Genomic DNA, 26,537 nt, shown 5'->3' on the forward strand with positions numbered 1-26,537 from the left:
TGCATCTATGTACCACATCCATGCCTGGTGCCCAGAGAGGCCAGAAGGAAGGCATCAGATCCACTGAAACTGGAGTCATAGACAGTTGTGACCTGCTGTGTGGGTTCAGGGAATTGAACCCAGGTCTTCTAGAAAAACAGTCAGTGCTTTAACCACTACAGCTCCACACCCTACACCCAACTCCTGACACCACTTTTTGGTTTTTTGAGACAGGGTTTCTCTGTGTAGCCTGGCTGTCCTGGAACTCAGTATGTAGACCAGGCTGGCCTCGAACTCACCGAGATCCTCCTGCCTTTGCCTACCACGTGCTGTGATTAAAGCACTGGACATGTGCCACCACGTCCAGTCCCTTGACACCACTTTTTATATAGGTGTTTTTCTGTATGTAGTGTAGGCTGGTCTGGAACTTATAATTAATCCTTCTGCCTCAGTCTCCTGAGTGCTGGGATTTTGGGTGTGAACCACCATACCAGGCTAGAAGTGGAAAACATTTACTGCTAGACATGAATAGAGGAGAAGGCTCGAGAAAGCAGGCAATAATAGTTTTTTTTATTATCTATGGAAAGCATTAGGAAGCAAGAAAAAAAAAGGCTCCAGAATCTTACTTCCCAAAGACTTCTCCTTTGGTGCTGGGTAGCTTTTGGAACTCTGTATGTTATTTATACAAATTAATGCCAAAAAGTATTATCATAATAACTAAATAGTTCATGTTTCTGAAAGAATACTCAATATAATTAATTCATGGCTAAATAAACTAATCTGGCCTACCATTATGTAAGTGGTGTGTTATTAAACTTGGGTACCAGAAGAGATCATGTCACAGGCTGTTCTGCCTCAGAGTGAAATTTTTCTGTGCAAAACTGATTCCTTACAAAAAAGTATGTTAAGAGCTTGGTCAATAAAAGGAAGGAGCGTCTGCATTTTATCAATTTTGTACTTTATATTTCTTTACTGTAATTTACACTTGCATGATCTTTTGCCTATGCTCCCTAGAGATATTCTATAGCTCACTATTTTTTTAACTTTTAAGCCAAATATCTTATATCAAGTTTCAACCCCTAAGTAATGATAATTCCTTTAAGTCTGGCTTTAATTTATAGCTTGCCAAATAATCACATTTTGCTGGGCATAATCTCCACAGCTATCTTCATGTATTTGATCCTTAACCTGTTTCCATTATATTTGTGCTTTAGATTTAGTACACACAGAGGGGCAGCTTCAAAATGAAGAAATTGTGGTAAGTGTACATACTTTGTAAAGATAAGGTTATCTCTAGTGAGCCCAAATTTAGACTTTAAAGTCTCCTAAAACTAAGTATGAATTATTCATGATGAATATCCTCATGGCATTAGCAGTTCTTTGCCTATTCAACCGTTAGAGATTGTTCTCAATAATATTATAAGCTAAATGTATTATTAATTAGGCTCTTTAAAAAAAATCTTGGAGAAAGTGGCAGCATGGATAAAATAGAATTGAATTCATTTATTTGTTTTATTTTGCTCAGTCATTTATGTTTTCAGCATGTTTACTTTCATTTGATTGTGTAGCCGGGTAGACTAGGAAATGGAAAGGGTTGAGATGTCAGAGTTGGATGTTAATTAAGCGTGAAAGGACAAGAGAGGGTTAGATGAGGGGAACTGGAGCATAGGAGCAGCAACAAATACCCAGAGAGCCGAGCAGAGAGCGCCAGGGCTCTTAGGGCAGCACTCCACAGGGCTCACTCGTCACGTGCATGAACGCCCGCTGACAGGGAAGCCGTGCTTCATCAGGAGCCTTCTGCCTGCTGCCTTGTCACGCCCTAGTTTTAGACAAACAGGAACTAGTAAAATTATCCAAGTGTGTTTCGCGCTGGTGTTGGTGTACAGCTAATGGCTTCTTAGCTGCCAGGTTTGCAGCTTTGAGTCCTGCCAGGAGCTGCTGTGAAATCAGCATTTCAAAGGCTCTTCAGAGAGCACCTGTAGTGCAAGTGTGACGACTTGAGCCTGATCTCTAGCACCCACACAAGATGGGCATATGGTGGCACCCACATGTAAGCTCAGTGGGGCTCACTGGTTCTCCCCCCCCTTCCCCCTCTCTCGTTCTCTTTCTCTGTCTCTCGAGTGTTTGAATCCCACAATTCCCATTTCTCCCACCCAAGTTTTGCATTCTTTGGCACTGTGTTGAGGACTCCCTGGGGAGGGGTATAGAATATATGGAAAGCAACTAGTAAGACAGACTAGGAGGCTGGAAACTACTCATGGTTATTATTGATAGTAGCTCAACTCCATTCAGTCTTCTAGCTGCTGACCCTAGACCTCAAATAGTTACAACAAAAATATATAGAAAACTTTATAATCATCTGTTGTGGTTGATTGGAGCAACTATGTATTTGAGTGTTAGTTGTTTGTCTCCCAAGATCTTTACTGTTCCACAAACAAATGCTCCCATGCACCAAGTGATGCTGTGTGACCTTGCCTCTCAAATTATCTCTAATTGGCCAGTAAAATTGCCTATACCCAGATGGGCAAAAGAGAAGCAGGCAGAGCTAAGGTTCGTGGGCTTGGAGTAGCAGAAGGATCTTGGAAGGGAGAGAGGTGTGGAGAGGAGGAAGGAAGGAGAAACAGCAGGGAGTAAGAAACAGGCAGGGGTGGGGGGAGCTTGCTCTACGGATTGGCATGATGGAAAAGTAGCCCGGATGGAGCATGTGCAGGTATTTACGGGAATTTTGGATGGAATGTGTGGAATTAGACAAGATAGCTCACACGGTTAGGATCTGCCTAGCCTCAGTGTTTAAGGCATATTAAAATCTAACAGGTGCCTGTCACTTATTTCTATAATAGAGGGTTAAATAATAACTGCTGCTTTAATAACCATATAAATCGATATTAAATTATTAAATACTTTTACAACAATCATCTTTTTAAAACTTAGTATTATATCCCAAATGTTAGAAGTTATGCTTTTAGGGTACAGTTTACCTATTTTTACTTTTTGTTTGTTTGTTTGTTTTTGTTTTGTTTTGTTTTTAGAGACAGGGTTTCTCCATGTTAACCTTGGCTGTCTTGGACTCACTTTGTAGACCAGGCTGGCCTTGAGCTCACAGAGATTTGCCTGCCTCTGCCTCCCCCTGTGCTGGGATGACAGGCATGTGCCCCCATGCCTGGCTACTATTTTTTATTTTTTATATTTTTATTTATTTCTAGTTTTTTTGTTTTGTTTTGTTTTGTTTTGAGACAGGGTTTCGCTGGACTCACTTTGTAGAACAGGCTGGCCTCAAACTCACAGTGATCCACCTGCCTCTGCCTCCCGAGTGCGGGGATTACAGGCATGTGCCATCACTCCCAGCCAGTTTACCTATTTACATGCATTTAAACTAGTTTATTTTTCTCTGTCATTACAAGTAATTCATAGTGAACATTAGTACATGCTCTGGACATTATGAATTTCACTTTTTTATTACTTTCTAGGATTAGGTTTCATGGAATGGAATTACTGGGCACAAGAGTATAAACATTTTATGGCTTTTTAACGTATATTGCCAAATTGCTTTTTTCTTGGGAAATTATGTAAATGTAAGCATATTGCCATGCTTCAGGGTAGTGTATGCCAAGGCAACATTAATCGATGGAAACCACTTAGCATGAACAGCTCTTTAGAAAGAGACTTGTAAAACAATTGGTCAGAAATGTGCGTTCTCACTGTTTTTCATAGAACCAAGAGTGATAGATACCGTGTTGAGTCACTCTCAGGCAACTGTGAGACGAAGCTGGCTTGTCTTCTGAACATTGTCTCATGTTTTATTACATGTTAGAGAAATTACTCTTCATCAAAGCCTTAGTTCTGCCAAGTGCTTGTTAATAGTGTTCTAGGGTTGCTAAAAGCATCCATATTGATTTTTGTTTTCTCTTACAGGCACGAGATGGCTATGCCACTTTCTTGAGATTCATTATTGTCTCAGCCTTCGATCATTTTGCATCTGTGCACAGCATTTCTGCAGAGGGAATAACAGTCTCAAGTCTTTCTTAGCAATTACAACAGTGCTCTGAGCTACTTTTAAAATACATTGATTGAAACACAAAGTTATCTTTGATATGTTTACTATTAAGTAGATTGTGTCACTATTTCCATTTTATTCATATTTCTTCAGTGTTTTGGGCAAAGAAATTCTGGTTCCATGAATCAGCAGTGTTGGAAGATATGAGGACTTTTTACTTCAATATACAGATTAATCAAGGAAATGACTGTATATGAAAATTTATCTATAATTCATTGTGCCTCCATGGCATCTACTATAGAGCCCATCAAATCTCAGTGCATTAATTTTTAATGATGTATTTATTTTTATTTTGTGTGCATTTGTGTTTTGCCTGTATGCATGTCTGTGTGAGGGTGTCAGATACCCTGAAACTGACATTTCAGACAGTTGTGAGCTGCCATATGTGTGCTTAGAGTTGAACTCTGATCCTCTGAGGAACAGACATTACTAACTAGTGCACCATCTCACCAGCCTCTAGTTTTGTCATTTATTAGGTGACTTTTGTGAAAGGCTAAGTTAGTAGTATAAGCAATAACAGTGTGAGAGTCAAGGGAGGAAAAGTCCTTAAGGGAAGGTTTGACCACAGGCCTGCACCCTGAGCCAGGCTATGCAGAGAGAGCCAGCTTGTGGTTTGCTTTTACTTGAGACATGGTCTCTCTGTGTAGCTTTGGCTGACCTGGAACTTGCTCTGTAGACCAGGCTGGCCTCAAACTCACAGAAATGTGCCTGCCTCTGCTTCCTAAGTGATGGGACTAAAGGTGTGATATACTGCCGCCGCCACCACTACCACTGGCATTTGTTTGTCTTAATGGTTTGTTTGTTTTGATTTTGGTGATATTTTTAAAATATTTATAATTTGAAAAGACTTCAGAGAAAGATTTAAAAACATATTTACTTCCCAATAACAGTAGTTATAGAGATAATTTTATATGTCCTGATATTTTTATAAAGCAAGGAACATAATTGGATAGACTAGTAAAATAAGACTTCTCTTACTGTTGGTTTATTTTGAAAACATAAATAACCAGTGTATTAAAAAAAAAAACAAATTATAAAGCGATGCAAAATACACCTTCTTCCCTGTGGTTATGTGTCTCCTAAGAACACCAGTCGAATTGAATTAAGGGTCCGCCCTACTCAGTATAAGCTTATTATGACTAGTCCTATCTGCACCAACGGGCCCAAGTAAGATCACGCTCCAGGACTAGTTGTTAGGAGTTTAATGTGTCTTTTCGGGGAGGAAGTTCAACCCACGACATACTATATTTGTAATGGTTAATTTTATTTATCAGTTGTCTGGGCCATAGTAACTAGAGGTTTGCCAGACATTCTAGGTGCTTCTGTGAAGTGTTTGCTTTTAATAATCTAAGCATTTAAATTGCCAACTTTTGGCTAGATAAAGTGGATTGAACTCCATAAAGCACTAGGCCTTAGCTAGTCATTTGGAGCTCTGAACAGGACAAAGACTGCTTCCCCTGAGCAAGAAGAGACTCCAGCTGTAGCTTTGGCTCTTCCCTGGCTCTCCTCTTGTAAACCTTCTCTGGCTTCTTTGGATGTACAAGTGATGCACTAGCCTAGCTTCTGCTTAGTTCCAAAGCAGCCCAAAATGTCCAGACACAAAGAACTTCACCTCACAATCTGGGCAGGCTTTTTCTAGTTTGTTTCTGATTTCTGCCATCAGCTGGCAACTTAGTCTAGGTAACAAAGGTTTTTTGGGCCTAAGTGGCCTCCAGCAGGGGTAGTTCTCAGCCCCAGGAAGAGCCTTCTGTGTCTGTCCTGAGCCTCTTAGTGATTCTAAAAAGTAGCAAGAGAGGGGGAGAAAAAGCCCACGTGCAATCATGTTTACAGTCTGCCTCGATTTCGAGGTCATGTCACACGGCAAAGGCCAGTGCCAAATAAATGTTACTCAAGGACAAGAGTGTAAGAGGTGTGGGGTACCCAAGGGCATGCGCATGACAAGGTGTAGGAGTGGGAGCTGTTCGCTCCTCAGTCCATTATACTCGGCCTGAGTGTCTCCTGGTGTGAGACTGTGGGACGCACAGAACAGCCTGTGAGAAGCTGGCCAAATTGCCTGAGCTGGAGTCTAATCGAGCTCCAGAATCAACTTGGGTTTTCAGGAAATTCACAGGGTAGGTGAACAGAGAAAGTGATGCCAAGGGAGTAAACAGACAAGTGGCCATTAATGCAGCTAACTGAAATGTCCCTATCTGTGACTTCCCTGCTGGTGGGTTTGGTATTCTTCCTGGCCTTCTTTGGGTAATGCCAAGTGATCAGTTCTGGCCAATGAGATGAAGAGCAATATACTTAAAAGCTAAGCATTAAATTCCCTTGGTGAGGCCCTTCAGGGCTCTTCTCTGCTTCTCAGATAGCCAGCAATGTTCTGTAGCAAATCCAGTCTGGGTCTGGGAGTGAGGCCAATGGCTAATAGATAGTCTTCCCCCACCCCCGACAAGGTTTCTCCATGTAATATTGGCTGTCCTGGAACTCAATCTGTAGACCAGGCTGGCTTCAAACTTCATAGATATCCACCTGTCTCTGCCTCCTGAGTGCGTGGATTAGAGGCATGCACCACCACACCTGGGATCTAGGATTTTATTTATTTATTAAACACTCAAGTAGGAATACTGTTTTGTAGCTTGAGTATGCCAGGCAAATGCTTTACTACTGAGCTACATCCCAGCCCAATTCGAGAGTTTGAATAGTGTTTTTGAGATTTACTGTAGTAAACATGCCTATGACATTGAATAGGTGTGGGCGGTAGATATATGGGGGGTGTTCAGTATGCTACCCTACTTTTATGTATTCTTAAGATTATTCAAGATGAAAGAGTAAAAATAGTGTACCAAGCCGGGCGTGGTGGCGCACGCCTTTAATCCCAGCACTCGGGAGGCAGAGACAGGCGGATCGCTGTGAGTTCGAGGCCAGCCTGGTCTACAAAGTGAGTCCAGGACAGCCAAGGCTACACAGAGAAACCCTGTCTCAAAAAAAAAAAATAGTGTACCAGAAAACTTTATTTATTTATAGAAGATTGACCATATATTTATTGAGGGAAAATCCCTGAGAGCAGGGTGGGTTCCAGAGGAGGAATACCTCAGGAGACACCCTGTGCCTAGGTTTTGTGTGCCCTTCAGACTCCTCCTTCAGATGAGGTTCCCAGAAGGGATCAAAGCTGGCGTTCGGGTTGATTGATTGGTTCGCGGGCATGGGGAATAACGAGCAGGGCCTCACACTGTTAGGCAGTTGTTATTTCACGGAGCCACACCCTAGCCCAGAGTTTTCAGGCTCTATGGATTTCTGACAAATGACTTAAAACAATCTGTGACACCGTTTACTCCTAGAAAGTAAAGTTTGGGCGTGAGCAAGGGAAGTTGGAGGGCATTTGGGGAACAACGCTGCCGCAAGAGATGGGAAGGTGAACACTCACTCATAAAGCTCGGCTGGGGAAGGACGAACAGAGGAGTCGGCTGGAGCAGAGAGCCAGCTAATCATGGTGCCGCACAGCCCTCGGGTATTTCCTGCAGCACGGAGGGGCCAGTAATGCGCTTGACACTGTGACCTAGAGTGATGGCTTTCATGTTCAATAGCATGAAATGCTGAGGATTTTCTTTTTGCCAAGTTCCTAAAGTGAAGTGTCAATAATTCTTTGCACAAGAATCTCCATGTTGAGCTGGGAGTGATGATGCACACCTGTAATCCCAGCGCTCGGGGAGGCAGAGGCAGGAGGATCTCGTGAGTCTGAGGCCAGCCTGGTCTACAAAGGGAGGCCAGGACAGCCAGGGCTACACAGGGAAACCCTGTCTCAGAAAAACAAACCAAGAAACTCCATATTAAGGCTAAAAGATTGCTAGAAGCAGTCTCCGGAGGTTATCGGATCCATCTCTGGCACATGCCTAGTGAGTTCTCTTTAAGCAGCTTCTGTGGGCTCCTTGTGGAGCAGAAAGTGGCGGGAGTGGGGCCCTGGGTTGTATTCCCAGAAACAAAAGCAAACAACACAGATAGACAGCACACACTATATGAACGGTGCGTGTCCTGGCGTGTTTCCTGGACATTCCTTCTCACTGGTTGGCAGTAGGGGCTCACCTGGGAGGTCCCCCATCCATTTCTACTCCAGGTTACCATTGCAGATTGACATTGTTGCCTTCCCTTTGCTGAACCCCATTCTTAAAATTTTACATTTGGTGTTTTAAATACTGTTGCTCTATAGGACAGCTTGAGATCAGGGATGGAGATTCCTCTGGATGATCTTTTATTGTACAAGTTTTTTTTTTTTTTAAGCTATTCTGGGCTTGTTTTTGTTTTTCTGTATGAAGTTGAGAACTGATCTTTCAAGGTCTTTAAAAAATTGTGTAGGTATTTTGATAGGAATTACATTGACTCTGTAAATTGCTTTAGGTAAGATGGCCATTTTTACTATGTTAATTCTCACATTCCACGAGTAAGGGAGGCCTTTCCATCTTCTGATGTCATCTTCAATTTTGTTCTTCAGAAACTTGAAGTTTTTTTTTTTTCATACAAGTCTTTCACTTGCTTGGTTAGAATTACACGTAGAGACTTTATATTATTTGTGTCTATCATGAAGGGTGTAGTTTCCCTAATTTCTTTCTCAGCACGATTGTCATTTGTATACATGAGGGCTACTAATATACTGTGGTACATTTACACTACGGAATACTACTCAGCTATTAAAAACAAGGAAATCTTGGAATTTGCAGGCAAATGGATGGAACTAGAAATGATCATACTGAGTGAGTTAACCCAGACCCAGAAAGACACACATGGTAAATACTTATAATTGGATACTAGCCCAACATGGCTGTCCTCTGAGAGTCTTCACTCAGCAGGGGATTGGGACAGGTGCTGGGACTCAATATTGGACTCCAGGTGAGAGTGGTATAAGAGAATGGGGAGATAGAAGGACCTAGAGGGTCCAAGAACCCCACAAGAAGACCCTCAACGCTGGCAGATCTGGACCCAGGGAGGCCTGCTTAAACTGCTATACCAACCGAGGACAATGCCATCTCTTGGGGTTCTGCAGGTGGATTGAGGGAGATGGAGAGTGACCCACAGAAGCTGACAGAGATAACACAGAAGGGTAGGGATATGGGACCAAAACTGAAACCAGACAAGACACATCAAAGAGACTTCTGGGTATAATGTGCCAGTGCCAGGACTGTGGGAATGGCTCAGTGGGTGGAGGCCTTTGCTCCTGAGCCTGGCTACCTAGCTTAGGGTAGGTTCTTTAAGGAAAGTGTTTTCTGTTTTTTGGGGGGAGGTCTTTTTTTTTTTTTTTTTTTTTTTTTAGGCAGAGTTTCCTGTAACCCAGGATGGTCCAAAACTCTTGATTCTCCTGCCTCCTGAATGTTGGGATTGCAAGCTTGTATCTTACTAGGCCCAGCCAATGGTTTCTTGTCAGAGTGGTTTATTGGTGGTACTCTCAGGAGAATCCTCTGGGGAACTAAGGAGCAGTAGAGAGAAGAGACAAAAGCTAACTCAAGATAGCCCCACCCAAAGTCTCCCTCATCCCCCATCACCGCCAGCCTTGGAGTGTGAAAGACAACAGAGTACACCACCCACTTACAGCAAGGGACCAGCCTTTGCACACGTCAGCCCACACTCAGGTGGAGGACAGTCTCTTAGATGTTTCTGGTAAGATGGCTCCTGTCACTTGAGGGCAGTTCTCAGGAGCAGGGGTGTCTGTAAGCCCTCAGTGGCCAGCATACACAGCAGCTGGCACAGGAGTCATTGGGATAGACGGGGCATCTGGGCAGAGCACCAGCAGCATCCACTGAGGCAGCACTTCTCCAAGGATGATCCTGGAACAGTAACGGCTTCATCTCTGGGAACTTTTGGAGGTGCAGGTTCCCCAGCCCACCCACAAGTCCACTGAACCTCAAACTCCAGAAGTGAGACTCAAGCATTTGCATTTTATCAAAAATTTAGGTACTTTAGTACATGTCCAAATGTGAGATCCACAGTGTTAAGAGGGCACATGACTAGAATTGATAAGATAAGTAAAATCCTGCAGAACATGTGTTGTAAGAGAAATTATGCACAGAATTCCAAGACTCAAGAGATTCTCCTGGTAGGGTGGCTGGGACTGTAGGCATGTGCCCCAATTTCTCTGACTCCTGCATTCTAGAGATACTTGTTAATTGGACAATACACACTGCAGTAGGCCTTAGTAGAATAGCTGGACTCCAAGTATAAGAGGATCTATGGGTTTCCAGGCAGAATAAATTATTCAAGTGCCAGGAGAAGTAAGTTAGGCCGACTGGAGATGCCTGTTCTATGACCTAGCTGCCAGATCACCTAGCAATGCCACAGATCTCAGGTAGAGATTGGAGCATGAGAGTCCTAAACTCAGCCATGGTTGCTCTCAGCTTAAAGATGACATCTGGTTTTCATGAGCACGTGAGGCTGCAGAGCATAGGGTCCAGGTGGTCTCCTTGGCAAGCTACTGGTAGCTTGAATGAACTAATCTGCTGGGGAGAGTCTAATCCTGGAGTCCTAATCAAACCGCTAAATGATACTTAGAAGAAAAAGTGGGGAAGAGCCTTGAACTCATTGGTACAGGAGACAACTTCCTGAACAGACCAACAGCTTTTAGAGATATAGTAGCCCTGGATGGCATGGAACTCCTTTTGAAGACCAGGCTGGTGGTCTTGAACTCACAGAGATCCACATGCCTCTGCCTCTTGAGCACAGGGATTAAAGATGTGCAGCACCATGCCTGACCTTTTTTTTTTTTTTTTTTTTTTTTTTTTTTAAGTAAAGCAGCCAAGCGTAGTGGTACACGCCTTTAATCCCAGTGCTTGGGAAGTGGAGGCAGAAGGATCAGGAGTTTGAGGCCAGCCTGACATACAGGAGACACTGTCTCAATAAAATCAAACAAACCAAATAAATGTAAGAGCAAAATGGTTTGACACGGTTGTACATACCTTGAGGCCTCAGCTACTTAGAGTGTGAGGATTGTGAATTCACAACCAATTTGGACCAGTAACTAGATCCTGTCTCACATAAACAAACAAACAAATGCAATATTAAAATATTTAGTGTGGACCCTAAGGCAGAGTCAAGGAGAGCCTGTGCTAGCAGGATGTTTCCCATGTCCACTCTCTCATCTCCTTTAAAGGTGCTTTGTCATGAGGTGAAGAGTTGTGTCCCTTCCACAGCATTTCAGGACGATACTACATTTGATGTGTGTCACATGTGCGTGTTCTTCTTCCAGAATGGGGCCCCTCTAGCAAATGATACTTTAGCTGATTAAATTCCACGGGCGATCATAAAGACAAATCAAGCCAATACAAGTCAGAAAAGAAGATGCAAGGATCACACTGAAGCCACTCAAAATAGCCGGACGGAGTTTAATCATTCTTAGCGTGTTGCGTCTTCTGACATTTTAAAAGATCAAGTCACAGCTGTGTGTACTTTACGCTGTGACCATCATAAACAAATATGAAAAGAAGCAGTCACAACAGATGAACCGACGGCTACCTATCAGCCCAATGTCATTGAACACAAAAGATCAATAAAAGACCATGAGTCAGTGGGACAGAGTCACAACAGAGCCTGAAATGAATGGCAGCTTCTGCTGGCCCCCGAGATTGGTTTGGTTAAAGTTATAACGCTATTTGGGTCGGTCGTTATTAGACAGCCACATTTCTGTGAAATTATTCAAAGATGGTAGAGGGAGTGGAATGAGATTGTGTTGCCATGGAAACGCCCATCACTAACAGTACCAACTGGTTTCTATCTTTCAGCCAAAAAAGGGTTGATGTTGTCTCTGGTTCCCATTTTCTCTGTCTTCAATTCCTCATCTCTCATTAACAAGTAGAACTATGCCCCTCCCACCCCCCCACCCCCCCCACCCCCGGGGCTTGGTACTTAAAAAAAAAAAACAGGTGAGCATTTTAATTGATTGATTCTATGAGCAGCAAACGGGGTCAGATGGATTGACTGAGCGTTAAGGGATGCCATACCAATGCCGGTGACATCATCTTAAGAGTCACCACACTTCAGAAGTCGGCCAGTGAGCAGGAGTGCTCCGGAAGATTCCTCACTAGATTGGTCTCCGCTGTGCGAACAGTGTGGTGTTGCACATTCACAGCTCGGCATTGCTCTATTTTCTGGTTGTAACAATCTGTGCTGGTTTTGTGCTGTGAGCCGCACTGCCTCCCTGGGAGTTATTTGTTTAGATCAGAAAGAATCTGAGCTAGTAATTAATCTGGGAGAACAGGTCAAAGATAAAAGACACCTGGACTGGTGTGGGGGAGTACCAAGCTTGGGGAACCCTCCTGCTGCTCCCCTAGAGCTGAGGCATGTGTCTAGGTGATGTGCAAAGCTTTTCCAGAACAGCGCGGACTTCCTCTGGCTTGTAGTTCCAAGGACCAGGTTTACCCTGCAAGAGAGAGGAGTCAGGTGTCACAGGTCCCACCCTCATCTCTGGGGAGTGGCTGAGAGATCTGGGCTAAAGATATATACATGGGAGTTGTCAACACAGCAGATACAGCCTTGACATAGGCCAGGTCACTTGGGATAATTGTGGAGAACAACACTTAATCTGAAGACTGAGCAGGGAAGTAAGCAGGAAAACAGGCAAAAAGTGACAGAAGTTTAGGAGAAGCAGACCAGCCACAAGCCTTCATGTTCAATTCTTTCCACAGAATCACCTCTGGCTCTCCAGACCCTCTGGCCTAGCTCAGTCCTCTTCATCCCGATTTGGGCAAGTATAGTACTTTCTGTCCTTAGTCGCTGCTCCCTCTGTCCTCTCTGTCCTCTCTGTCCTCTCTCCACAGACCCCAGTGACCTTTCTAGAGATCAAATCTAGAAATCTCAAATCAAACTCTCCTGTTCAAGCCTTCCTATGGCTCTTCTTGGCCTTTGGAGGGAGATGAAATTCCCTAGTCCAGAAGCAGACCCTGGTCGTCCAAATGCTTAATTCCCGACCCATGCCTTGCCCTCGTGCGCCTCACACCTTGCCCACCTGTCTCTAATATTCTCAACACATTTCCCTCCCCAAGCTTGCTTGGCTGACTCCTTACAACCCAAGGCCCAAGCTGGCCATATCCCTGACAAAGCCTGTTGTCTGAAAGCCAGAGCGACTCTGGCAGCCCACACTCTTTCATTTACGTGTTGTTCTAAAGCAGGATTGAGTTGCTGGGGAGTCAGAGATTTGGCTCAGGAAGTCTGTCTAGCTCATTAACAGAAAAGCCTTGCTGACTCCTGCTCTGGAATCTTACAGCGCGTTGGACACTGTTACTCTCCTTCTTCTTCTTCTTCTTCTTCTTCTTCTTCTTCTTCTTCTTCTTCTTCTTCTTCTTCTTCTTCCCTCCCCCTTCTTTTCTCTCGCTCTCCCTCCATCCCCCTCCCTTTCTCTCTCCCCATCCATTTCTCTCTCCCTCCTCCTCCTCTCCCTCCTCCTCCTTCTTCCTTCTCTCTCTCTCTCTCTCTCTCTCTCTCTCTCTCTCTCTCTCTCTCTCTCCCTCCCTCCCTCCCTCTCTCTGTATTTGTGTCTATGCAGAGGTATATGTGGAAGGCAGAGGTCAACCTTGGGTATTGCTCCTCCAGAGCCATGTTTTTAATTCTCTATATGGGAAGGGGTGGGTATGTGCACTCCAGAACAGGTACCCATGATCTCCCCAAAAAAGGCATGAGATCCCCCTAGGGATGGAGTTACAGGTGCTTGAGAGCTGCCTGACATGGGAGCTGGGACCAAACTTGGATCCCCTGAAAGAGTAGTACAGCCTCTTAATTGCTGAGCCATCTTTCCAGCTCCAACCTTGGGTTTTTGTTTTTGTTTTTGTTTTTTGTTTTTTTGAGACAGGGTCTCTCACTGGTCTGGGGTTTACCAATTAGGCTAAATTCCTTGGCCATGAGCCCCAAATTTAATACTCAGAACCCATGTGAAAAAGTTGAGCCCAGTGGCATGCACTTGCAATCCCAGTGATAGGACCTGGAAGCAGGCAGATGGAAACTATCCCAGATTGACAGCTCTCACCATGCCTCCTCCTTCCTGGAATGTCATGATTGCAATCAGACAGATCTCTGGGGCTCCATGGCCAAGGACTTTAGCATGCATGTACCCTCCTCCACACATGCAAGATAAATTACAATGTATTTTTAAAAATTAAAAATAAAGGCTTGGGGAGCCCAGCATGGTGGCACACGCCTTTAATCCCAGCACTCGGGAGGCAGAGGCAGGCAGATCACTGTGAGTTCGAGACCAGCTGGTCTACAAAGTGAGTCCAGGACAGTCACAGCTACACAGAGAAACCCTGTATATATATATATAAAGGCTGGGTATGGTAGTGCACACCTGAAATCCCAGCATTCAGCAGGCAGAGGCAGGTAGATCTCTGTGAGTTTAAGGCCAGCTGGAGCTATGTAGAGAGAACGTGTCTCATATACATACATATGTACGTGAATAAGTAAATAAATAAATAAATAAATAAATACTAAACAACAAGAGATAAGGACTAAGCCAGGCACAGGATTTGAGGCAGCCAGGAGGTCACACCTCTAGTCAAATGCTGGCACGTTCATGGGCACCACTTTACACTGTACTAGGTGGAGACCAGGCTCATTTTGCAGAAGAGAAGACAGAACGGCTCTGAGGAGAAGGGACTCCCCCAGGTTACAGTGAGAAGGAATGGAGCACAGCTCTCCCTAGGCTGAAGTCCTCTTCTGCCCTTGTGTACCAGCCCCCTTACCCTTCCCGGATCCTTTGTCCCTCCCGCCCCACCCCCCACCCCCCATCATCACCTTGTAGCGGATCCTGCCTTCCTGGACCACATAAAGCCTCTCGGGCAGAGCTGCGTAGAACTCGCTGCTCTGGTTCTGCATCGTGTCCACCACGATGGGACACTGGGGGCTCCTGGCCAGCAGCAGGTGTGCTGCCCGTAGGCGGTCCTGGAGGGTCCGGTGCTGCCTGATGTCCACGTTGTTCTTAAAAGCCCAGCCGTCTGCAAGACGAAGGGTAGGTTGCAGCCCCTCTCCCCCGCCCTCCCCCCAAGAGTTGCCTCACAGTTCCGGGAGTCTAAGTCCCACCTACTTTTTAACAGAAAGCCCCATATAACAGTGTGCCCTGTCAGAAATCGGCCAAGTCTCCCATCAGAGATGAAATGTGAGGCTGCACAGGGGGTTACCAGAACTGAACCGCTAGCTGTGGTGCTGACTGGCAGGCCTCGGGTCGTCAGTGGGAGACAGTTGGACAAAGCAGATCTTCATCTTTCATCTACATTTGAACCACTGGGGGGGCTTTGTCAGAGGAAGAGGCGAGAGTATAGCCGGCTCGCAGGACCACGCCGAGGTTGCTAGTGCTTCATTTGCACTTAGAGATGAAGGTCAGAGCAGGGGTTATCCAGGTGTGTGGTCCCCCAGCACAGCTGCACCAGCATCACCTGCGAGCTTGTGACTGACTGTAATTCTCAGCCCTGCGAGGCCATGGAGGAACCGGCTCTGAAGTGTGTGTTTCCACAGCCTTCTCCATGACTCTTAGGTACTGACCAGTTTAAGAACACTACTGTGGCAGGGCGGTAGTGATGCGCACCTTTAATCCCAGCACTCGGGAGGCAGAGACAGGCCGATCTACAGAGGCCAGCCTGGTCTGGTCTGCAGAGCAAGTTCCATGACAGCCACGGCTACACTCGGAAACACCTTTCTCAAAAACAAAACAAAACTAAAACCCAGTACTCTGGCACCTCAATAACTTCTGTCTCCTCGCTATTTCTCACCAAAATGCAAACCTGCCCTTGCCACTCCCCTGCCTAGATCTTTTGATGGAGCCCTGTCACCCTCACACTAGATAGATCCCAGGCGCCTCAATGTCTTCCAGCTTTAGAGGTAAGCTCCTCCAGGAAGGAGGAGCTGCGTGCCTCCTCTTTGGCTCTCCCTGGGTCCAGCATGGGCTTGAGGACAGAGCCTGTTGAATACGGTTGCCACATTGTGAAGTAAGAAATAAGTCTGAAAAGCTGACCGAGGTCACATGGGCAGCACATGATGGAGCAGGACCTGTACCAGGTCTAAAACCCAGTCCGTGACCATCCCTCTGTGCCCTGCCCGCCTGGGCTTTACCAGGATAAACACGGAGAAGCCAGCCAACTAACTTCGGCTACAGACCCCTGAGGGCCTAGGATGGGTGGACACTGGCTCTATGCATTTTCTCTCTGAAGTTCATGTTCCGTTCTGTCTGGCTGACTCAAACATGCAGCTCAGAGTGGGAGATGGGGCGGAAGGACTGTCTGCGGTCAGGGGGCAAGACCTAGAGGTAACAGTCCCTCGGGGCAGTGACGGGAAGCTTTTCCTGAGTGGCTCAGGTGGACAGATCTGAGTTCTGGGAAGGGTGACACCTGCTAGGTCTGACCTCGGGATTGGGAGCCAGTGCTGGGGTGACCCCACCCCCGCTACAGCTAGGAGAAAGGAAAGCTGGGTCCTCTACAGCGACGGAGACATCAGGTCTCAGCCCAGGGCAGCTTCTCACAACGAGACTCGCTGTGCCTTGTGCTTGAGCTCCTGCTGCCTAAACTCTTCTTTTGTTGTCATTTGAGGGAATGTTTTGTGGGTTTTGTTTGTTTTATTTTTGGAGACAGGGTTTCTCTGTGTAGCCCTGCCTGTCCTGGAACTTGATCTATAGACCAGGCTGGCCTCGAACTCAGAGATTCACCTGCCTCTGCCTCCCAAGTGCTGGGATTAAAGTCATGTGCCACCACTGCTCAGGAAGTAAGCTGTTCTTTAAATATATGCATATATATACATATACATATATAATAATATATACATATATAGCATATATATGAAAAGTTTAAGTATACATAAAACTATAGAGAAGAACATGCTCATCTTACGTACTTATTACCCCCATGATATTGTAAATTGTCCCCAAAACGTGAATGAGAATAGAAGCTGCCTATCAAATAACACACTATTAAATTGAAAATTTAGCTAAATAAAAATATAGCAGGCTTAGGTTTTGGCCCTGGAATATGCGTCTCCAACAAGCAACCCGGGGTGTCCTGTCTTCAGGGACCTCAGGACCACACTGGGATAGAGACCATACTGAGATGTGTGCCTCGTGGCCATCAGATGATCAGAGAGATCTCTGTGCTCTCCACTCATGGGCAAGCCAGCAAAGACAGTGTAGCCCAGATGGTTGTTCATCCAGCTTCAACAGAGCACTGACTGGACACGGACGCTACAGAGTCCTGGGTGACAAGGACATGGAGAGCCTCCCTCCCATCATGTGTAGAGGCAGGCGAGCACCAGTTCCCCTCCAGCATGGAAGCTTTCTTCAAGCTCTGAATTTGAGACTGGGGCTAAATTTAAGCCATCAGCCCCCATGAGATCAGGGAGGTGGGGATGTGCCTGACTATCCTCAGCGTTCAAGGATTAAGATGTAGGTGTTTCCTAGGAGGAAGCTCTGTGCATCCATTGTAAGTAAGCCCTGGCTCACTGTTTCATCTTACTCGGCGTAGGAACGAGGTTTCTTGTGTGGCGGTCATGGCAGTGATGGCCATGGTTAGGGCTGGTGAAGGGACACCTACTCAGGTAAGAGCTGTCCTTTAGCAGTGGTCCTCAGACCAGGGGCAGTGGCATCTCCTAGAACTCAACACAGATCTGTGAAGGCATATGCTTTAGCAGCGTTTCCCCCCCCCCCCCAGGAGAATGGGGGAATCTGATGAGCTGTGATGCAGACGGGCCATATGTGTCCCTTTGATCTTAGGAGACATCCTGAAAAACAGCTACAGGGCAGCCATTTTTCATTTGTGTCACACCAGGTCTCAGTTCCTTGTCAACGTGCTCAAATCAGCTGCCCTCCCTCGAACCCCCCCTCCCCCTTAACTAAGTTCCTCTTTGGACTTCTGCTCTGGATGCCCTTGTTGAAAGCTGACTGTGGAGAGAGAGGCAGCGGGGAAAGCCAGCGCAGGCTTTCTCCGATCCTCCCTTCCTCTCTCCCTCCCACTCTCCCTCCCTCCTTCCCCTTCTCAGCCACAAAGATGGGCTTGGACCACGGGAGAAAGAAGGGCGGGGGAAGAGTAGGGGCAGAGGGTCTTTCTGTACCTGTTGCATGAGCTTCTTCGATGTAAATTATGAGGAAATCTGCTGTGGAGGCAAAGTCGTCTACAAGGCTCTTGAACTGGTCAAATTTGAGAAGAAATGAAGGTCAGGTGCAACTGCCAAAATTCAACACCAGTGGCCTGTTGCCTGCAATAGGAAGAAACTATCAGGAGCCACAACTTGCATCATTTCTTCCCACGTGTACCATCTCCCCCTGCCCCCCCCCATCACATTTAATTCTGCTTCTTCTGTCCCTGTGTGGTGAGTCCTGAGCCTAGGCAGCATGACTAGTGGGGGCTAGGGGCTTTTGCCCCTCTGAAACCAGAGGTTTTGTTAGGCATCTCAATGACCACTGCAGATGCCAATCAAAATAATAAGACTCCCTTCCTTGTAGACTGTAGTTTATAAGGTAGGCAGATACCCATCCTCTATGAGATGTGATTGCTAATATTTAAGGTATGCAGTTACCCACCCCACCTCCCCCCCCAAGACAGGGTTTCTCTGTGTAGCTATGACTGTCCTGGACTTGCTTTGTAGACCAGGCTGGCCTCAAACTCACAGAGATCTGCCTGCTTCTGCCTCCTCGAGTGCTAGGATTACAGGCATGCCCCCACCAAGCCGGGCTTAGCCCCCCCCCCCCCTTTTTGAGACAAGGTCTCACTATATAGTGCTGGCTAGCCTGGAACTCACTATGTAAACCAGGCTGGCCTTGAACTCACAGAGATCCACCTCCTGAGTACACCACTATGCCTGGCAATTCTCTCTTGCTTTTACAAAGCGTCTGAAGTTTATGGGCTTGCTTCAGCACACACACACACACACACACACACACACACACACACACACACAGCGGGTCAGTGGCAGAAATAAAATGAACATCGGTGTCTGGACTTGCAAGTCAGTGCTCTTTCTCTTAGGAGCACCCCAGTTTCTTCAAGGGACATGATAACACATTCCCCACAGGGAACTGGACCGATGGCTCAGCAGTTTAGAGCGCTTTGATCTTGCTGAGGTTCCATTCTCAGCACCCACGTTAGGTGGTTCACAACCACCTACAATTCCAGTTAAGGGGATCAGACACTCTCTTCTGGCACCTGGCCCACGGGTGGCGTTCATACATACACACAGGCACTCACACACACACATGAAATAAAAACTAGATCTTAAGAGAATACATACACTACAGGATCATTATGACGATTAAGTAAACTAATGTTGATGAGGGCTTAACATGGCGCCTGGCCCGTAGGAGATGCTCAGTAAATACTGTGGCGAGGAGCTTGTGTCTGTTCCTTGTGCTCTGAAGCAGTGACATGGTGAAGAGGGCACCCCAAAGGGAACAGGGGTATGAACTACTTCAAAATGAAGAGCATCAAAAAAACAAAGCAAGTGCTGCTGCTAAGTCTGCCCTACAGATTCCTCGTGCCTTCTGTGGTCTCTCTCACCACCCGGCAGGTGTTTCAGTTAGCCGCTATTTACTGCCATACTCTCCCAAGCCCAAGGATGTTGGAAGGACGACAACAGGTCCCCATAGTCACATTGCAGCCCCGTAGCTCAGTGGGCTTTGTGCAGGTCTCTCTCCTCTCCTCCAGCCACGAGGAGTGCGCACAAACAACTCCCACTCTCAGCCAGGAGCACAGACGCTGACCCAGCGGCCTGCCCCTCCCCCGCACTTCCTTCCTCCCCTGGGGCATAGCCTCCTCTCTTCCCGGATGACCCAGGTACCTCTTTGTGGTAGAGGCTGACTGACAAGAAGCCTGCCCCTCCATGTCTCTGCCAGTCACTTGCCAAATGGCACAATATCAGTGTCAGTTCCTGGTGGGAACAGCATGAGCCACTGGAGGATGCTCACACTAGATCTTGCCCTTTGTGTTCAGTGATCTTGCCCCTTCTGGGGCAGAAAGTTGCAGCAGTCACTGTGGGAGCAGGGAGGCACACCCAGAGATAGAAGAGTGCGTCCTAGAGAGCATGCCTCAGACATTCACACTTGTGTGGGCTGAGGAGCCAAGCCTCAGAGCTCAGCCATCGAGCCACAAGGCTTGACAACCGAATGCAGATTCAATGATGAAATCATGGTTGGACATAGTGGGACAAGCTTATAGTCCCCGAACTGGGGAGGCTGAAGCAGGTGATTGCTGCAGGATATTTGATCCCACTGTGACCTCCACTGAGATTGTGCACTGGCAAAAACCTGTTTCTTGTGGTGTGGTTCAGCCCTCACACACACCAAGTCAAGAGGCCGACCAAGCAGCCAGTTGACAGGGAGTGAACACACATTAACAGAAGGAAAGGACATTGTGTTGAGAGTATTTAAGACAGTGTGGAGAAGGAGATAGGGCTTTTTTTCTTCTGGGACTTTGGTGAGAAGGAAGCTCATCTGGGTGCTTTCTCTGCCTCTCTGAGCTAGCAGGTTTTCACCCCTGCATCTGGCTCCTGAGTCTTTATTAGTAAAATTGTCTGTTAGGCTTTATTTTGTGGGTTTTCTTGTTTTGTTTTGTTTTGTTTTGTTTTGGTTGATTGGTTGGTTTGGTTTTGTTTGTTTGTCTGTTTTTTGGTTTTTCAAGACAGGGTTTCTCTGTGTAACAGCCTTGGCTGGCCTGGAACTCACTGAGATCCACCTGCCTCTGCTTCCCAAGTGCTGAGATTAAAGTCATGTGCCACTATTCCCAGCTTATCGGTAAAACTGAATGTTTGGGATTTTCTTTCTTTTTTAACAACAGGTGATTGCTGTGAGCTTGAGGCCAGTCATGTAGCGAGATCCTGTCTCACAACACCACCTTTCAACAAAGATGAAATCTTGAGAATCTCAAGCTAACTTGCAGAGTATTGATCCCCAAGAATAAGCCTTTCTGAGTGTGAGACCCTGTGGCAGTCCCTGGTCTCAAGGGACGACGCCAGCTCTAGGCAGGAGCCTTCTGTAATTTCTCAGTCAAGGCTGAGGAAAGCCCTGGGAGCCCCTCCTGTGCCCTGAGGTTTCTCTGGCTGAAGTTGAAAACCTGTTGAGCCCCAGCGCACATCTGTTGGCGGCTAACTGGCCCTGCATGGTGACATGGCCTATTGGAGCAGCCGCCTCAGCCAGACTGCTCCTTGACCCTAAGGGTCCATCCTCACGTGCCCCATTTTGAGCACACTCGTGTTCTGTCTGTAAGCCTCTATTCAGCATTTACAGTACGCCAGGCTTGCCACTGCAGCCAAAAGTCTGTGGCGAAGGAAGCCACCAGGAGTCTGCCTCCACGTAGTGTGAGGTTTGCTTATCAGGGAGGTGGACCACTGCAAGTAAACAGGTAAGCAAAGCATTGTGAAACTGCGATGCGTGTGATGAAAGAGATAGTAAAGGGAAGGCCCACTGCAGGCGGGGGGAGGCGGGGGAGCAGGGAGGGCCTCTGAGAGCTGTCATTCAACCTGAGGGGTGAAGGACAGGAACAGAGCAGGCCTGGGGAAAGGACGAAAGGAAAGGGCATTTCAGGCAAAGTGAGTCAGTGTACAAAGTCCTCAAGGAGGGACAAAGCCCAGTTTGTTTAAGGATCTCCAAGACCACTGTGTGGAACCTGGCAGGAGAGGGGCCAAGGAAGGAGTTGGCAGAGCGTGCAGTGGGCCAGGGCAAGAGGCACTGGGATTTATTCTAGCTGTGGTGGGAAGTCCTGGAGCTATAAAGCAAGGGTGGTGGGTATAAGCTACAATTCCTGCCCGCTTGGCTCCTTTGTCTCTTTTCTCATTTGCAAGGTCTGTTCTGCACATAGCTGATGGGACGGTGTGCCCAGCCTCGCTCTGTGGAAGACAAAAGAAGCAGGTGTGCCCTCCGCCCCAGCAGACAGTGCCAGGCAGCACTCCCCATCCAGGTTTTTTATTCTGAAGTCCCTGAGATAGAAGAACTCGTTCACAGCTCGGGGGTGGTACCCTCAGTGATGGCGATGGGCATCCCAACCACGGTGACTGCAAGATCGGGTGCTCAGTGTTGATGTTCAAAGACAGCTTATCCTCAAGACTCCAGCTGCTTTTAGTTCTAAGAGCCCAAGCTCCTTCTCATATGTTCCTTGGTGTGTGTGTGTGTGTGTGTGTGTGTGTGTGTGTGTGTGTATAGGTAGGGGCATGTGTGTAGATAGGTGTATTCATGTGTGTAGGTGGGTGGGTGTGTATGTAGGTGTGTATGTGTTGGTGTGTATGTATATGTAGGAGTATGTGTAGGTAGGTGTGTGTGTGTATAGGTAGGGTGTATATGTAGGTGTGTATGTGTAAGTGTGTGCGTGTGTATAGGTAGGGGTGTGCGTGTAGGTAGAGGTGTGTGTGTGTGTGTGTGTGTGTGTGTGTGTGTGTGTGTGTGTATGTGTGTACCTGTGTGGAGGTCAGAAGATGACATCTTGCAAGGGTCTGTTCTCTCTTGTTACCATGTGGGTCCTGGGATTGAACTCAGGTTGTCTGACTTAGCTACAGACCCTTTTACCCGCTGCATTGTTTTGCCAACCACAAGACACTCTCCAGATGCACGATGGCACACTTATAGAACACTTGTACCCACCCACATGTACATACATGCACATACACACACACACACACACACCACATATAAAAATAAGAATTTAAATGTAATAAAACTAATTTTTAAGGAAACCAGAACAGGGTCTGTTCTTGCAGACACCCCTAGCTTTGTGTAGCAATGAGATCCGTGCTTGACTAGCACCCTGGCTGCTGTGAGGAAAGAACGGCAGAGTGGGTACGGCGCTGGGAAGTGGGAGCCGCAGCTGATGCACAGGCAGGGAGCAGGCAGAACCCAAGGGCCTGCTGTCTGCTGGCTTGTGTTTCACGTCATCGTCAGTTGCACGGCTCCCTTGTTCTGCACAGGCTTGGAAGCAGCGTGCACATATGTTAAAACAGCAAATAGTAACCACGGGAAGAGATCATGGCCTCTGGAGAGTGCACAGCAGGAGGGGACATGGGGCAAAGAGGTTCTAAGGCGCCGTGCACCTTTGAAATTCGGTTTACTTTTTTGGCAATTCAGGCGGTCGAACCCAAGGCCTCAAACATGCTAGGCAAGAGTTCTACTGAGCTGTGTCCCTGGCTACTGTGTTTTCATTATAACAGAGTTATACATTTGACTTTGAATTTTTTAATAGTCCATAAAGGGAGAAGCACAAGTAGTTACTGTTTCCTAATTTGGAGCAGGCAAGACGGCTCTGATGTACAGGTGCTTGCTGCTAAGCTTGCCAACTTCAGTCTGATTCCCACATGGTGGGAAGAGACACCCCACTCCTTTGAGCTGTTCCCTGACTTCCATATGTGCATTGTGGTGTGTGTGTGTGTACATGTAAACACACACACACACACACACACACACACACACACACACACACACCCACACCTGAATAATGGATGGATCCCTAAAGTTTAAGCCTCCAGTGTGAGGGGAAGGCAGGCTGGTTCCTCTGCAGACACGCAGTCCTCCTTCGCTGGTTCACAGACTGTTTTCCTAGGAGGCCCTGGGAGGCCTCAGAGCAGGGAGGCTTCTCTGTCCCTGATGGTTGATTGCATAATGATTTCTCCCCATGTGACAGGGAGGCCCAGGCTTTGGCAGGGGAGGCTCTGAGGCCAGCTATTGACAAGCGGCTGGTCACTGAAACTGCAATGACCCTACCAAGCCACTCTTCAGATAAGAAAAGTGATTTCAGGTCAGGAGCAGCTCAAAATGTTGGCTCTCTGTGAACTTGCTTTTAATGGGCAAAAATTCAACCGGCCCTTGAAGGGACAGGACCATCCGTCTAATTATCTAGAGCATGGTTGACGTGGTGATGAGCAGCCAGGGCAAAGTCTAAACTTAGTGCCCTGTCCACCTGGCAGCAGCAGGAGGAAGTGTGAGTGCTCACGGCTGGCACCCTGCTAATGTCCACAGGCCACAGTCCACACTGTGAGAGAGTCAGGTAAGGACTTGAAGTTAGGTCAGCTGTGATGTACGAACAGGAAAACAGTTCTAGAGTGCGACTGGACTGGGTTCACGCTCGCGCCTCCCGGGCCAGCATGTGAGCCTCCCAGGCTCCCTCCCACAGGGAAGCTCCTTTTACCATTACCTTCGCTCCCTCCTCTGTGTACTTGGAGAGACTGCAGAGCCACGCTGGAGGAGTGTGTGCACACCGCGCACGTGTGTCCTTAACGGCTCAGGGCCATGCAGGGGATCGGAGATGGCCAAGAGTCTCTCTAAAGCCCCAGCGTCTCATTCAACAGTAGAAAGCAGGCTGGGAGTGCAAGCTCTTGTTCCTAGTCTACTGAGAACTCGCTGCTGGACGGATGCCGACTCAGCTCTTTACCACTCTAGCCCTTTGCCATCTGACGCAGTGAAAGGGGTCAGGGATCACCCTGGCCCCCCCAGCAGTGGCTCTAAAGTGAGTCTATACCCAAAGCCTCCTGCCGAGTGTTTCGAAGGCCTGCGAGGTTTCGGAAGAGTTGTGGGATGCCTCTATCATTGATGTTGATTAACTCTAATTGGAAGCCCTCCCCCATCCGTCTAGCTAACACCCTCAGGAGTGTGTGTGCCTTCGGGTAGCTAGACAGGACGCTCTCCAGCTCTGGTCCCTGAGCACCTCAGGAGCCTCCCCTTGCACCCAGTTACCACATCTGAGACCTCAGCTGCCCCTGCCCTCTGTCCTGTGCGGTTCCCTGAACCCTTGTCCTCATCTGCCCCAGGGCTTCAGGGCTGCTCGCCTGTCAGTTCTGCAGTGTATTTATTCCCTGCAGCTTTCCCCAGCCACTCAGGCATGGAACCTGAGTTCTCCAGAACCTTCTCCTCTGGGCTGTGAGGTGTGCTAGGTAGGGCATTGGCTAGTGGCATTCATGTCTGTTTCACCAACATCTGTGACTGCAGGGCATGCTGGGTCAATGTGCTGACAGTCAACTCCATTTTATACATGAAGGTTAGGTGGTCTATCGCTGCCTCTTGCATCGTTTGCTCTCTGATACAGCAGCAGGGATCAGGGACAAGCTGTACACTCTGCCCTTCTCTTTTCTTAAAAAGAACATGTATTTGTGTGTGCTTGTGCATGCACATGCATGTGCTTGGGGGGGTTATATGCGTGTGTGGGTGTATGCATATGCAGAGGCCAGATGACGGAGGTAGACCCAATGGAGCCAGAGTTACTGGCCGTTGTGAGCTGCCCAACGTGGATTCAGGCTTTCTAGAAAAGCTGGTTTTTTGAGATAGGATTTCTCTGTGTAGCCTTGGCTGTCCTGGACTTGCTTTGTAGACCAAGCTGGCCTCGAACTCACATCGATCCGCCTGCCTCTGCCTCCTGAGTGCTGGGATTACAGGCGTGCGCCACCACGCCTGGCTCGTAGCAACTATTCTTAACTACGCAGCCACCTCTTTAGTCCACTACATCCCACTTTCCTTATTTTAATCAGGGTCTCATGTAGCCCAGGCTGGTCTACAACTCTCTAGGTGGCGTGACCTTGAATTTCTGATCCTCTTGCCTCTACTTCCAGGGTTCAAAGGTCATAGACACCTACCACCATGCCTGATTTGCTGAGCGCTCTATTTGGGTCTTATTTTGGTATTGGGGATAAAACCTAGAATCTTGTGTATGCTAGGCCAGCACTACCACTCAGCCATGCACCCTGCCAGGAGATTTTTAGACAGTCTCATTTATATAGCCCAGGTTGGCTCTGCACCCCAATCCTTCTGTCCCTGTTTCCCTAGTGCTGAGACAACAGGTGTTTGCACCACCCCTGGGAAACAATTCGTTTTAACTAAGAAAGGACAGTTAACTGATACAAGTGGATTCTGTGAACTGGCCCCAAGGCGTGTGGCTTCCAGGGAAGTGGTCTTTAGGTTGATATCCAGCAGCAAACTGTTCTGTCCCACCAGTGCCTGGCACACAGTAGACACGGCATCAAAGCTGCCGCTCCCATCGCTCTCGTTCTAATGCTTATGTGCCAACTGTCGGCTGAGTGAATTAAAGTCCTTTTCATGTTATGGTTTAAATTCATTACTGAGTGTGGGGAGAGAGAGAGAGACTTGCCCTTCCTCTTCTACTCTGAACATTCTCCTCAGCCTACAAAATTCACATTCAATTCCAAACACACCTCCTCCAGGAAGCCTTCCAAGCCCTGCAGGCAGTCAGGCTTTCCCTGTACCCTGCACGTCACAGGGCCGTTGAACTTGCTTGTTCCGTTCACCTCTGCTGTGGAGCCTTAACGCCTTTGCGTCATGGAGCAGGATCTTGCCTGGGCTCCTGGTGTCTAGCTGAAAGTCTGGCACATAGGGGCTGCTCCCTGAATGTCTGTCAGAAAGCACTAAGAAATGGGAGGAAGAAAGCTGATACTTGGCTCGATCTGACACTCGCTCACTCGCTCACTCGTCAGCTCGGCCTCTCAGTTCTCTCCATTTTCCTTCTAGAACGAGGGGACTGAGTTATCTTAGGAATCATCACAAGCACCAACGGCTTTCCTTCTGGAGAGAAGTGTGTGTTGCGGGGGACGGGGGGGG

The 26,537-nt window shown here is 47.4% G+C and overlaps 2 protein-coding genes across 5 annotated transcripts in view; one reads left to right on the forward strand and one right to left on the reverse strand.

Annotated features, from left to right (window-relative positions):
• IFT25 (intraflagellar transport 25) overlaps positions 1 to 4,313 on the forward strand; it is a 29,324-nt gene extending 25,011 nt beyond the window's left edge. For all 3 annotated transcript variants that reach the window (XM_084785605.1, XM_084785606.1, XM_084785604.1), the window contains exons 5-6: positions 1,194 to 1,237; positions 3,892 to 4,313. In XM_084785605.1, the coding sequence (XP_084641731.1) occupies positions 1,194 to 1,237; positions 3,892 to 4,005 (158 nt within the window). In that variant the 3' untranslated portion in view covers positions 4,006 to 4,313. The remainder of the gene's footprint in view (positions 1 to 1,193; positions 1,238 to 3,891) is intronic.
• Positions 1 to 26,537, reverse strand: part of DIO1 (iodothyronine deiodinase 1) — a 365,641-nt gene that overhangs the window by 337,479 nt on the left and 1,625 nt on the right. Inside the window, exons 2-4 of one of the 2 annotated variants that reach the window (XR_014779950.1) lie at positions 18,071 to 18,214; positions 14,777 to 14,976; positions 11,900 to 12,413 (exon numbers count right to left, since the gene is read on the reverse strand). Coding sequence is in view for 1 of the 2 variants with exons in the window: in XM_084785601.1 (XP_084641727.1) it covers positions 12,321 to 12,413; positions 14,777 to 14,976; positions 18,071 to 18,214 (437 nt within the window). In the remaining variant the exon portion in view is untranslated. Of the gene's footprint in view, positions 1 to 11,880; positions 12,414 to 14,776; positions 14,977 to 18,070; positions 18,215 to 26,537 lie in introns of those variants that run through there. The other variant, XM_084785601.1, reaches the window with a different exon arrangement.

Source organism: Acomys minous (assembly GCF_964271855.1).
Source record: "Acomys minous genome assembly, chromosome: 6".
NCBI classification, from domain to species: Eukaryota; Metazoa; Chordata; class Mammalia; order Rodentia; family Muridae; genus Acomys; species Acomys minous.